We start from the raw sequence: 14599 nt of genomic DNA, 5'->3' as shown, positions 1-14599 counted from the left end.
TCGTGAGTGAAGGCACTGCCAGGTGTAATACTAAGCCATAAAGCACTATTCGAAGAAGAGCAGGTGGAGATCTCCTGGCGTCTTGGCCAATATTTACCCCTCAACCACAACCCGTTTTCTATAGGAACTCCAGGGTTTTATCCTGGTTTAGCTTTGGAGTTATAATACGTGAGAGTTGAACTCAATAGATTCACAATAAGATAAGATCAACAAATGGATCTGTTATCTAAGACATTGAACTTCGGCACACAATTAGATTGAACAGGTTGGAGGTCTTGTTCCTGGGATGTGGACGTCATTGGCAAGGCCAGCATTTATTGCCCATCCCTAACTGCCCCCAAGGTATTGGTGAGCTGCCTAAGTCTGTGGTATACCTTTTTGTAGCAGTTTAGCACAATTGAGTGGTTTGCTAGGCCATTTCAGAGGGCAGTGAAGAGTCAGCCACATTGCTGTGGGTCTGGCGTCACATATCAGCCAGCAGGTTTCCTTCGGACATTCGTGAACCAGATGGGTTTTTACAACAATCCAGTAGTATTTCATAATCACCATTGCTGATACTAGTCTTTTAATTCCAGATTTATTTAATTGAATTTAAATTGCCCATGCCGTGGTGGGATTTGAACACTTGTCTCTGGTTCATTGGTCTAGGCCTCTGGATTACTAATGCAGTAACATATCCACTACGCTACTGTTTCCATTCTTTAAAATGATAAGTTTAATAGGGTAGAATAAAAGATGTTTCCACATGTGGGGAGTCAAAAGCTAGGGACCATAAATGTAAGATAGTCATTAATAAATACAATAGGGAATTAAAGAGAAACTTTTTTAGCCAGACAGTGGTTAAAATGTGGAACTTTCTACCACATGGAGTGGTTAAGGCGAATAACATTGATTAATTTAAGGGGAGGCTAGATAAATACATGAGGGAGTAAGGAAGCGAGGGATATGCTGATCATCACAGGCAGTCCCTCGGAATCGAGGAAGACTTGCTTCCACTCCCAAAGTGAGTTCTCTGGTGGCTGAACAGTCCAAGACGAGAGCCACAGACCCTGTCACAGGTGGGACAGACATTCGTCGAGGGAAGAGGTGGGTTGGTTTGCCACGCGCTCCTTCCGCGGTCTGCGCCTGACCTCTTCACGCTCTTTGCGTTGAGACTCGAAGAACTCAACGCCCTCCCGGATGTACTTTCTCCACCTCGGGTGGTCTTCGGCCAGGGTCTCCCAGGTGTCAGTGGTGATGTCGCACTTTACCAGGGAGGCTTTGAGGGTGTCCTTATAACGCTTCCGCTGCCCGCCTTTGGCTCGTTTATCATGACGGAGCTCCGCATAAAGCATTTGCTTAGGGAGTCTCGTATCTGGCATGCGAACTATGTGGCCGGCCCAGCGAAGCTGATCGAGTGTGGTCAGTGCTTCAATGCTGGGGATGTTAGCCTGGACGAGGACACTGATGTTGGTGCGCCTGTCCTCCCAGGGGATTTGCAGGATCCTGTGGAGACATCGTTGGTGATATATCTCCAGCGACTTGAGGTGCCTTCTATACATCGTCCATGCCTCAGATCCATACAGGAGGGCGGGTATTACTTCAGCCTTGTAGACCATGAACTTGGTGGTAGATTTGAGGGCCAGGTCTTCAAACACTCTTTTCCTCAGATGGCTGAAGGCTACACTGGCGCACTGGAGGCGATATTGAATATCCGCATCAATGTCTGCCTTTGCTGATAAGAGGCTCCCGAGATATGGGAAATGGTCCACGTTGTCGAGGGCCGCGCCGTGAATCTTGATGGTTGGAGGGCAGTGCTGTGCGGCGGGGACAGGCTGGTGGAGGACCTTTATCTTACGGATGTTAAGCGTAAGACCCATGCTTTCATATGCCTCAATGAATACATTCGCTATATCCTAGAGTTCAGCCTCAGAATGTGCGCAGACACAGGCATCGTCCGAGTACTGCAGCTCAACGACAGAGGTTGGGGTGATCTTGGACCTGGCCTGGAGGTGGACAGCTCCCCGCTGGAGTGGAACTAAACTGCAGAACCAGTGGGAAGCTGTTTTACCTACGTCGCCTCCATATGCTGATAGGGTGAGATGAAGTAGGGTGGAAGGAGCCTCGTGTGGAGCATAAACACCGGCACGGACCTGTTGGGCCGAATGGCCTGTTTCTGTGCTGTAAAATTCCAAGTGTCAACTTGTTATGACTACAGGGAACGCCTGCTGCCGAAGTGGCCATTATCAGTTTGAAAAATCAGTGGACCAAGACAATCAAAAGATGTTCTCTGCTTCTTGAATTTAAAAATGAACCACGGTAAAATTCCACATGTGTGACAGGGGCCAAAGGCAGGGCAGGAGCTCTACATGTGTAAACGTTCTCTTACCCGAGCGGATAGGGTACCTGCCCGTCAAAAAGGCTGCTCTGCTTGGCGTGCACAATGGAGCGGCAGCTATATGATGGGTCAGCATCACTCCTTCCTTTGCCAGACGATCAATATTGGGAGTTCTATTTGAAAGCCAAAATGATTATAATAATACATTGGCATGAGTTCATTATTGACATGGCTCCTACCAACTGTACAATATTCTTATGCTTTAAGATCGACATACGTTGATTTTTTTAAAAATTCATCCTCTGGCCTCCACTGAATTCCACCTCTGTAATAGAGCTCCCCCTCATCATCATAGGCAGTCCCTCGAAATCGAGGAAGACTTGCTTCCACTCTAAAAGTGAGTTCTCAGGTAACTGAACCGTCCAATACGGGAATTACAGTCTCCGTCACAGGTGGGATAGACAGTCGTTGAAGGAAAGGGTGGGTGGGGAGTCTGGTTTGCCGCACGCTCTTTTCGCTGCCTGCACTTGGTTTCTGCATGCTCTCGGCGACGAGATTCGAGGTGCTCAGTGCCCTCCCGGATGCTCTTCCTCCACTTAGGGTGGTCTTTGGCCAGGGACTCCCAGCTCCCCCTAGTGGACGGCTGATGTGCTGCGACTACTGATGTAAATAATAAAGGATCGTGTGTGAGTGTGCTTCTTAGTGATGTAGTAAGAATATATCACAACCTTACCAGTAAATGGCAATAAGACCAGAAGAATTAGGAAACGGAGTAGGCTGTTCGGTCCCCTGAGCCTGCTCCACCATTCAATAAGATCATGGCTGATCTTCGACCTCAACTCCACTTTCCTACACTATCCCCATATCCCTTGATTACCTTAATATCCAAAGATCTATCGATCTCTGTCTTGAATATGCTCAAAGACTGAGTTTCCACAGCCTTCTGGGGTAGAGAATTCCAATCCCAAACAGGCCAGCTTGCAGTAGAGGTGTCACGTTGGTTGTCCGATGCATGGTCAATGCACAGCACCACAAAATGGTACGTCAACCCACTAGATACCAATGGGAGGTGCCAAACTATAGCCAGATCCTGGCTAATACAGGGCATTGGCGAGGCCACACCTGGAGTTCTGGTGTCCTTATTTAAGGAAAGACAAACTTGCCTTCGAGAGATTGCAACAAGAGTCCACCAGATTGGTTCCTGGGACGAGGAAAATGCCCTATGAGGAGAGATCGAGCAGACTAGGCCTATATTCCCTCGAGTTTAGAAGAATGAGAGGTGATCCAAATTGAAACATATAAAATTCTTAAGGGGATTGACAGGGTTAATGCTGAGAAAATGCTTCCCCTGGCTGGGGAATGTAGAACCAGGGGTCACAGTCTCAGAATAAGGGGTCGGCCATTTAGGACTGAGATGAGGAGAGATTTCTTAACTCAGAGGGTGGTGAATCTTTGGAATTCTCGACCCCAGAGGGCTGTGGATGCTCAGTCGTTGAGCATATTCAAGACAGAGGTTGATAAATTTATGGAAATTAAGGGAATTAAGGGATATGGGGACAGTGCGAGAAGGTGGAGTTGAGGTAGAAGATCAGCCATGATCTTATTGAATGGAGGAACAGGCTCGAAGAGCCAAATGGCCTACACCTATTCCTAATTCTTATGTTCTTATGATCTTATGCAATATTTATCTCTCAATCAGCACCTAAAAACAGATGATCTGATTATTATCACATTGCTGTTTGTGGGAGCTTGCTATCTGCAGATTGGCTACATTACAGTAGTGACTACACTTCAAAAGTATTTCATTGGTTGTGAAAGGTGCTATATAAATATATTTCTTTCCTTTATATCGGAGGTGAGGGAAAATTTGGAGGAGAAGTCATCCATGCTGCACAGTTATGTCTCGTGGCTGACCAGAACTGATGAAGTCCTGCGTGTAGGGCACCTCCCTACCTTTACTATCACAGGTGGTTCGTGGATAAGATGCAGATTGGAAGGAGGAAAACTGGGTGGCAAGACAGGACACCATTAAAGGAAAAGGTGCATCACACCAGTACAGCAGAAGCAACACTACTAAGGTTCTGATAACAGTGTTGCTCAGGGATTGAAGAGAGAATTTTATTCTCTTCTTATGTTACACTTGTCACACTGATTTTACACACATGATGCCTCAATTTTAAAATTCTCATCCTTGTTTTTCGATCCATCCATGGCCTCCCTCCCTCCTTATCTCTGTAATCTTCAGCCTCACAACCCCTCGCAACATCTGCGTCCTCTAATTCTGCCCTCTTGAGCATTCCCGATTATAATCGCTCAACCATTGGTGGCCATGCCTTCTGTTGCCTAAACCCCTAAGCTCTGGAATTCCCTCACTAAAACTTTCTGCCTCGCTATCCTCCTTAAAGACACTCCTTAAAAGTTACCTCTTTAACCAAGCTTTTGGTTACCTGCCCTAATATCTCCTTATGTGGCTCGATGTCAAATTTTTGTGTTGTAACACACCTGTGCAGCACATTGGGACGTTTCACTCCGTTAAAGGTGCTATAGAAATACAAGTTGTTGTTCTTGTGTAGTGCTTTGGGATGTCATGAGGTCACGAAAGGTGCTATATAAATGCAAGTCTGTGCTCCTCTAATTCTGGCCTCCTGCGCATCCCCAATTTTAATCGCTCCACCATTGGTGGTCGTGCCTTCAGCTGCCAAGGCACTAAGCTCTGGAACTCCCTCCCTAAACCTCTCCACCTCACTACCTCTCTTTCCTCCTTTAAGCCACTTCTGAAAACCTAACTCTACACCAAGCTTTCGGTCACTTGTCCTAATTACTCCTTATGTGGCTTGCAGTCAAGTTCTGTCTGATAATTAAGACTAGGCCTGGAATAAAAATTCCGAATTGGGGAAAAAGCTAATTTTGCTAAGTTAAGGAGTGATTTGGCCATAGTGGATTGGAAACAGCTACTTGTGCGTAAATCGGTGTCGGAACAGTGGGAGGCATTCAAGGAGGAGATCCGAAAGGTTCAGACCAAACATGTGCCCTTAAAGAAAAAAGCTGGGAAAAATAATTCTAGAGCCCCCTGGATGTCTAGGGACTTACAGGGGAGGATTAAGAAAAAAAGTGACGCTTATGTCACATATCAACGGCTAAATACTTTAGAATCTTTAGAGGAATATAGAAAGATAAGAGGTAAAATTAAAAAGGATACTAGGAATGCTAAGAGAGAGCACGAGAAATTCTTGGCCAGTAAAATTAAGGAAAACCCTAAGATGTTCTATAAATATATTAAGAGTAAGAGGGTAACTAAGGAAAGGGTAGGGCCTATTAGAGACCATGAGGGTAATCTTTGTGTGTAGGTGGAAGATGTTGGTAGGGTTCTTAACGAATACTTTGCATCTGTTTTCACAAAAGAAAGGGGCAATGCAGATACTGCTATCGAGGAGGAGTGTGATATTCTGGATGAAATAAATATAGAGAGAGGGGAAGTATTAAGGGGTTTAGCAGCTTTGAAAGTAGATAAGTCCCCAGGCGCGGATGAAATGCATCCCAGATTGTTGAGCAAAGTAAGAGAAAAAATAGCAGAGGCCTTGACCATCATTTTCCAGTCCTCTATGGATATGGGCATGGTGCCGGAGAATTGGAGGACTGCTAATGTTTAAGAAGGGAGAAAGGGATAGGCAGAGTAATTACAGGTCTGTCAGCCTAACGTCAGTGGTGGGAAAATTATTGGAAAAAATCCTGTTGGTCCCTTAGAAGATGAGAAGGGGGATTTAACATTGGGAAATGTGGAAATGTGGAAATGGCTGAGACCTTAAACAATTATTTTGCTTCAGTCTTCACAGTGGAAGACACAAAAACCATGCCAAAAATTGCTGGTCACAGGAATGTGGGAAGGGAGAATCTTGAGACAATCACTATCACTCGGGGGGTAGTGCTGGACAGGGTAATGGGACTCAAGGTAGACAAGTCCCCTGGTCCTGATGAAATGCATCCCAGGGTATTAAAAGAGATGGCGGAAGTTATAGCAGATGCATTCGTTATAATCTACCAAAATTCTCTGGACTCTGGGGAGGTACCAGCGGATTGGAAAGCAGCTAATGCAATGCCTCTGTTTAAAAAAGGGGGCAGACAAAAGGCAGGTAACTATAGGCCGGTTAGTTTAACATCTGTCGTGGGGAAAATGCTTGAAGCTATCATTAAGGAAGAAATAGCGGGACATCTAGATAGGAATAGTGCAATCAAGCAGACGCAGCATGGATTCATGAAGGGGAAATCATGTTTAACTAATTTACTGGAATTCTTTGAGGATTTTAGGAGCATGGTGGATAGAGGTGTACCGATGGATGTGGTGTATTTAGATTTCCAAAAGACATTCGATAAGGTGCCACACAAAAGGTTACTACAGAAGATAAAGGTACGCGGAGTCCGAGGAAATATAGGTTAAGCGAATGGGCTAAGGTTTGGCAGATGGAATACAATGTTGGAAAGTGTGAGGTCATCCACCTTGGGGAAGAAAAACAGTAAAAGGGAATATTATTTGAATGGGGAGAAATTACAACATGCTGAGGAGCAGAGGGACCTGGGGGTCCTTGTGCATGAAACTCTTTTTGGGGGAAACAAAAACATTAAATCGTGGCCCCCCGATCTGGGGGACATACCAAACATTTACAACGCCCATTTTTTTTTTGTGTGTGTTTTTTTTTAAGTTTTTTTTGGGGCTCTAAAATCATATTATTTTTTTTCTCCAAGTGCCCCTATAAAAGGGGAGGGGGACACTAAAAAAAACACCGGCAATTAAAAACAAATTAAACTTTAAAACATAAAATCAAATTAAAATTTGGTTGCCGGGCGTGATGATGCACTCCAGTCCCTCCAGTGCCCACCTCTCGCGGAAGGCCACGAGCTTGTGCATGAATCCCAAAAAGTTAGTTTGCAGGTGCAGCAGGTAATCAGGAAGGCGAATGGAATGTTGGCCTTCATTGCGAGAGGGATGGAGTACAAAAGCAGGGAGGTCCTGCTGCAACTGTATAGGGTATTAGTGAGGCCGCACCTGGAGTACTGCGTGCAGTTTTGGTCACCTTACTTAAGGAAAGATATACTGGCTTTGGAGAGGGTACAGAGATGATTCACTAGGCTGATTCCGGAGATGAGGGGGTTACCTTATGATGATAGATTGAGTAGACTGGATCTTTACTCATTGGAGTTCAGAAGGATGAGGGGTGATCTTATAGAAACATTTAAAATAATGAAAGGGATAGACAAGATAGAGGCAGAGAGTTTGTTTCCACTGGTCGGGGAGACTAGAACTAGGGAGCACAGCTTCAAAATACGAGGGAGCCAATTTAAAACCGAGTTGAGAAGGAATTTCTTCTCCCAGAGGGTTGTGAATCTGTGGAATTCTCTGCCCAAGGAAGCAGTTGAGGCTAGCTCATTGAATGTATTCAAGTCACAGATAGATAGATTTTTAACCAATAAGGGAATTAAGGGTTACGGGGAGCGGGCGGGTAAGTGGAGCTGAGTCCACGGCCAGATCAGCCATGATCTTATTGAATGGTGGAGCAGGCTCGAGGGGCTAGATGGCCTACTCCTATTCCTAATTCTTATGTTCTTATGTTCTTATGTTCTTATGTTCTTATGTAAGACAAAGTAAATCTGCATTTGGATATGCAAGGATTAATTAGGAACAGTCGGCATGGATTTGTTAAGGGAAGATCATGTTTGACTAACCAGAATGAATTTTTTGAGGAGGTAACCAAGAGGGTCGATGAGGGTAGTGCGTATGATGTAGTATATATAGACTTTAGCAAGGCTTTTGACAAGGTTCCGCATGGTAGACTGGTCAAGAAGGTTAAAGCCCATGGGATCCAGGGCAAAGTGGCAAGTTGGATCCAAAATTGGCTTGGAGGTAGGAAGCAAAGAGTAATGATTGATGGATTTTTTTGTGACTGGAAGGATATTTCCGTAGGGTTCATTACTGGGTCCCTTGCTTTTTGTGGTATATATCAACAATTTAGATTTGAATATAGGAAGTATGATTAAGAAGTTTGCAGACGACACTAAAATTGGCTGTGTGGTTGATAATTAAGAGGAAAGTCATGGGCTGCAGGAGGATAGCAATCTACTGGTCAGGTGGGCAGAGCAGTGGCAAATGGAATTTAATTCAGAATGATGCACTTTGGGAGTGCTAATAAGGAAAGGGTATACACATTACGCGGTAGGCCACTTAATAGTGTAGATGAACAAAGGGATGGAGTGCTTGTCCACACATCCCTGAAAATAGCAGGCCAGATGGCTAAGGTTGTTAAGAAGGCATACGGAATGCTTGCCTTTACTGGCCAAGGCACAGAATATAAGAGTAGGGAGGTTATGCTTAAATTGTATAATAATTTAGTTAGGCCACACTGGAGTACTGCGTGCAGTTCTGGTCGCCGTATTATAGGAAGGACGTGATTGCACTAGAGAGGATGCGGAGGAGATTTACTAAGATGCTGCCTGGAATGGAGAATCTTAGTTATGAGGACAGATTGGATAGGCTGGGTTTGTTCTCATTGGAACAGAAGAGGTTGAGAGGAGACCTCATCGAGGTGTACAAAATATTGAGGGGCCTGGACATAGTGATTAGTAAGGGCCTATTTCCATTGGTGGAGGGGGCTATTACGAGGGGGCATAGTTTTAAGGTGGTTGGTGGAAGGTTTAGAGGGGATTTGAGGGGGTGTTTCTTTACACAGAGGGTTGTGGGGATCTGGAACTCAGTGCCTGGAAGAGTGGTGGATGCAGAAACTCTCACCACTTTTAAGAGATGGTTGGATGGGCACTTAAAGTGCAGCAACCTGCAGGGTTACGGACCTCGAGCTGGTAATTGGGATTAAACTAAATGACCTTTTGTTGGTCGGCGCAGATATAATGGTAAGTACTGCAGGGAATAGAATTTGGCCAGCGTGATCTCCTGGACTAGTTTCGATCACCTGAATGGGTCGGAGAGGAATTTTCCCAGATTTTTTCTCCCTAAATTGGCCTGGGTTTTTATCTGGTTTTTGCCTCTCCCAGGAGATCACATGGCTCCAGTTGGGGTGGAGTCTAGATGTTTTTAGTATAAGGGGTGTCGCAGTTGTGTGAGGTGGACCGGTTGGGCTGAGTGCTCTTTGCCTTACCGTCATTGTTCATGGGTTTGTATGTAACCTTTAGGGCTGCTGACTGAGGGCCGTGCGGCTCTTAGTCGGCCGGCGCGGACACGATGGTCCGAAATGGCCTCCTTCTGCACTGTAAATTTCTATGTTTCTATAACACTCCTGTGAAGCACCTTGGGATGTTTTACTATGATAAAGGCGGTGTTTAAATGCAAGTTATTATTGTTGTACATGCAGGATAAAAATCATAGAACTGCCAATTCCAAAACAGCATTGTCACAGTACCTTCACCAAGCCAAAATGGTATAGGCAGGTGTGCTTCACCGAGATTGATGCAATGCCAGTGTATCGAATGCACAGGTAAGATGTACAAAGCAGGATATAAATACTGCGCACACAGAGCATCCTGGCTCTCCCGGAAACTCTACCCATTGAGCAGGCACATGCACAGGGATGGAGTATAAAAGCAAGGAAGTCCGACTACAACTGTACAGGGTGTTGGTGAGACCACACCTGGAGTACTGCATACAGTTTTGGTTTCCTTATTTAAGGAGGGATATACCTGCATTGGAGGCAGTTCAGAGAAGGTTCACTGAGATGAAGGGGTTGTCTTATGAAGGACCGTTAAACAGGTTGGGCCTATATTCATTGGAGTTTAGAAGATTGATAGGTGATCTTATTGAAATGTATAAGATTCTGAGGGGACTTGACAGGGTGGATGCAGAGAGGATGTTTCCCCTCGTGGGGAAATCTAGAACTGGGGGGCATAATTTATGAATAAGGGGTCGCCCATTTAAAATGGAGATGAGGAGGAATTTCTTCTCTCAGAGGGTCGTGAATCTTTGGAATTCTCTATCCTAGAAAGAGGCTGGATCATTGAATATATTTAAGATGGAGATAGACAGATTTTTGAATGATAAATGAGTCAAGGGTTATGGGGAGCGGGCAGCGAAGTGGAGTTGAGGCCAAGATCAGATCAGCCATGATCTTATTAAATGACGGAGCAGGCTCGAGGGGCCAAATGGCCTACTCCTGCTCCTATTTCTGATGTTCTTATGTACGTTATGTGACGCAGCACTCACATGCATGTTCAATATTGGTCAAACGAAATCTGAGCATCTGATTGGCTGCACTGTATAGCCTGACTCCTGTGACCTACACAACATTATACAATGCCGTTCACTTGTGCCAGATGGGATAGTCGTAACAGAAATAAAAACAGAAAATGCTGGAAACACCCAGCAGGTCAGGTAGCATCTGTAGAGAGAGAAACAGAGTTAACGTTTCCAGTCGATGAGCCTTCATCAGAACTGGAAAACGTTAGAGTTGCAACAGGATTTTCAGCAAGTGCAGAGGCAGGGAATCGTGGGAGAGGAGGAAAGAACAAAAGGGAAGGTCTGTGATAGTGTGGAAGACAGGAGAGATTAGAGAGACAGAAGGAATGATGGTGCGAGGCAAAAGCAGATGGTAATGGGACAAGTTAAGAAACAAAAGATGAGTCGAGAGAGGGTGTAAATGGAGATGGCAGACTCATCAACATCTGCCGTGGGAAAGAGAGAGAAAAAAGAGAGTTACAGGGGTTTAGCTCTGCATTATACCAGACCTGGGAGTGTGCAATACCTGCGATTACTCAATGCCAACACTGGATGCCAAAAATGCAAACTTTTTTATTTCTCAGTAAGTCATTTTGAGAGCCACTTTTGTTTTATTGAAATATATTAAATAAATAAATGTATCACTGTCTCCAGAAACATTTACCACTATGCCGATTTCCTGGTCTGGTTTTGATTGCCTGAGGGAATCAGAGAGGAAATCTCCAGAGCATTTATTCCCACTTAATGGGGCCAAGTTTTGGCCTGAGTTGCAGCTGTTTTTTTGGAGCAACTGGTTTAGAATGGAGTATCTTAGAAATTTGAATTCTTGGCATTTAATTTGCTCCAGTTCTAGTTAGTTAGAACAGTTTCACTTTGGAACAGAATTTTTTTTTTCAATAGAGGGCGTGTCCGGCCACTTACACCTGTTTTCAAAGTTTAGGCAGTGAAAACTTACTCCAAACTAACTTAGAATGGAGTAAGTGAAGATGTTCGAAAAAACCTTGTCTACACTTTAGAAAATCAGGCATAGGTTACAAATTAGGCGTAGGGAATGGTGGGGAGGGCGGGGTTTAAAGGGAAGTTTACAAACATTAAACACTTCAGTTTTACAAATAAAAAGCCATCATCAATAATAAATGATAAATACATCAATAAATCAACCAATAAATCAATCCAAAAAAATTAATAAAAAATAAAAAAAATTTAAAAAATCAATAAATAAAACATTTTCTACTTACTGACTGCAGCACCGGGAGTCCTCCAACAGCATGCTGGGACGGCCCCCCCAGAGTGTCCTGTCAGTGTCTCTATCGCTCTGTCTGTGTGTGTCTCTCACTCTCTGTCTGTCAGTGTCTGTGTTTCTGACAGCGAGGGGAGGGGGAGAAGGGGGGTGGAAGAGAGAGGGGGAGAAGGGGAGAAGGGGGGTGGGAGGGAGAGGGGGTGAAGGGGGGGAGGGGGAGAAGGGGGGTGGGGAGAAGGGGGGGAGGGGAAAAGGGGGGTGGGGGCGGGGGGGAGAAAAGGGTGGGCGGAGGAGGGGGTTGGGGGGAGGGGGAGGGGGAGGAGGGGGTTGGGGGGAGAGGGAGGAGGAGGAGGGGGGTTGGGGGGAGGAAGAGGAGGGGGTGGGGAGGGAGGAGGTGGGGGGTGGGGGGGAGACGAGGGGGGTGGGGGGGAGGAGGAGAGGAGGGGCGAGGAGAAGGGGGGAGGAGAAGGGGGAGAGGGGGAGAAGGGAGAGAGGATGGAGGGAGGGAAGGAGAGAGGATGGAGGGAGAGAAGGAGAGAGGAGGGAGGGAGGGAAGGAGCAAGGAGGGAGGGAGGGAAGGAGAGTGGAGGGAGGGAGGGAGGGAAGGAGAGAGGAGGGAGGGAGGGAGGGAAGGGAGGGAGAGAGGAGGGGTGAGGGGAGGGGAGGAGGGAGGGCGGGGGGGAGGAGGGAGGGGGGGGAAGGGAGAGAAGGAGGCTGAACGGCCAGGCCCAAGACTTCGGGCTAGATTTACAGGTAGGTGGCGTCTGGTCTCGGAGCGGGGGGGGGGGGTCGCGGAGGTCCGGGGGGGCGGGCGAGTCGCGGAGGTCGGGGGGTGGGGGGGGAAGAGTCGCGGAGGTTGGGGTGGGTCTGGGGGGGGGAGCGGAGGTCGGGTCACCGGGGGGGGGGCGGGGGGAAGCAGAGGTCGAGTCGCCGGGGGGGGCAGTGGGGGAGAGAGCGGGGATCGGGTCGGGTCCGGTCGGGTGGGAGGAGCCTTATTTACGCAGCCCCAGTGAGGCCATTCGGCCAGGGCTAGGGGCTGTGTGCTTCGGGCCCCTCCCACAGTTTTGGGCGCCTGGAGCTACTGCACATGCGCGGCCACTGTAGCGTGCATGTGCAGAGGTCCCGGCACTGTTTTCAGCGCAGGGACCTGGCTCCACCCACCACAGCTCGTGCTGCGCCGCGTCCAGCTCAGAGGACCTGCAGGGAGCCGGAGAATAGGTAATTTTTTTTAGGCGCACTTTGTGGCGCGAAAAACGGGCGTCCAGATCCGGGCTGTGCGGTTTTAAGCGCGGCCCGAAACTTGGGCCCAATGGCCCTGGGTTTTTCTCTGGTATTTTGCCTTTCCCAGAAGGTTACATGGCTAGGTGGGAGGGTGGGGGAGTGTCTAGTCACGATGTTCCCAGCATCAAGAGTGTGAGGGAGGCTTGTTGGACCAGCTTGTCTTTTCCCGCCCGTGATTTTCGTATGTCCGTTTGCTAATATAAAACAAGCACTTCGAGCACAAGCAAAGGAACTTAGCTCACAAGCCCCTTACCTGATGGTATCATTTCCATAGCAGCCAATATCCCCAATGCCGAGGTCATCAGCCATAATTAGTACAATGTTAGGCTGGAGATTTATCTTTGTGCATGTTATACAAGTCATCAGCACAGAGCTGCAACACAATATAATGGCCACAACATTCCTGCACAGATAGAGGGGGAGAAAATAAATAGAATAAAAATAGGCACCCAACAGACCGTAATGCATTTCGTCATCAACATATCCTACTTTAAAAATATATATATTTTGGCATTGAACCATTTCAAGGGGTGAAATTCGGTTGGTTAGTGCCACCCGTTAGCGCCCCAGAGGGCATCCTATTGCCAAGAAATTGAGTCGGCCTCCTGCGCTATCGCTCTGTTAGCGCCCGAAGAGGAGTGTGGAACGCTTCCCTTAGAGCCCCACTCTCCTCTTGGGGCGATACAACTGAATATCCCACTTTGAGGCGGTAGACATCGCCCGACGCTAAAGGTAACGCCCCGGCGCCGTCACCGCCTCAAAGCGGGCCATATCGAATTTCTAGCTAATGGCTTTAAAAAAGACGTGCATTTATATAGCGTCTTCAGAACCACCGGACGTCTCAAAGCGCTTTACAGACAATGAAATACTTTTGATGTGTAGTCACTGTTGTAATGTAGTATACGCAGCAGCCAATTTGCGCATAGCAAGCTCCCACAAACAGCAATGTGATAATGACCAGATAATCTGTTTTAGTGATGTTGATTGAGGGATAAATATTGGCCAGGACACTGGGGATAACTTCCCTGCTCTTCATCAAAATAGTGCCATGGGACCTTTTACATCCACCTGAGAGAGCAGACAGGGCCTCGGTTTAACTGCTTTTCCTATAGATAGCATCTCCAACAGTGCAGTGCTCCCTCAGCACTGTGAGTTTCAGCCTAGATTTTTTTGCTTAAGTCTCTGGAGTGGTAGCTTGAACCCACAACTTTCCTGACTCAAATGCGAGGGTGCTACCCACTGAGCCACAGCTGACATTTTGGAACAAAAGCTTGACACCAAGTTAATCCAAGCTGACACTCCAATGCAGTGCTACACTGTCGGAGGTGCCGTCTTTCCGATGAGACATTAAACCGAGGCCCCATCTGCTCTCTCAGGTGGACGTAAAAGATGCCATGGCATTATTTGGAAAAAGAGCAGGGGAGTCCTGGCCAATATTTATCCCTCAATCAATGTCATTAAAACAGATGATCTGGTCATTATCACGTTGCTGTTTGTGGGAGCTTGCTGTTTGCAAATTGGCTGCCGCGTTTCCTACAACAATGACTAC

General features: G+C 46.8%; 1 protein-coding gene across 1 annotated transcript in view; it reads right to left on the bottom strand.

The window, feature by feature from the left end:
- The window catches only part of LOC139274666 (arylsulfatase H-like), a 66167-nt gene that overhangs the window by 30855 nt on the left and 20713 nt on the right, over window positions 1-14599 (bottom strand). The window contains exons 3-4 of the mRNA XM_070891343.1: window positions 13304-13453; window positions 2369-2490 (exon numbers count right to left, since the gene is read on the bottom strand). Of these exons, the coding sequence (XP_070747444.1) occupies window positions 2369-2490; window positions 13304-13453 (272 nt within the window). The remainder of the gene's footprint in view (window positions 1-2368; window positions 2491-13303; window positions 13454-14599) is intronic.

The sequence above is a fragment of the Pristiophorus japonicus genome, chromosome 10 (genome assembly GCF_044704955.1).
Source record: "Pristiophorus japonicus isolate sPriJap1 chromosome 10, sPriJap1.hap1, whole genome shotgun sequence".
NCBI lineage: Eukaryota > Metazoa > Chordata > Chondrichthyes > Pristiophoridae > Pristiophorus > Pristiophorus japonicus.
The sequence above is the reverse complement of the archived record's forward strand: the minus strand, read 5'-3'. Positions and strand labels throughout refer to the sequence as shown.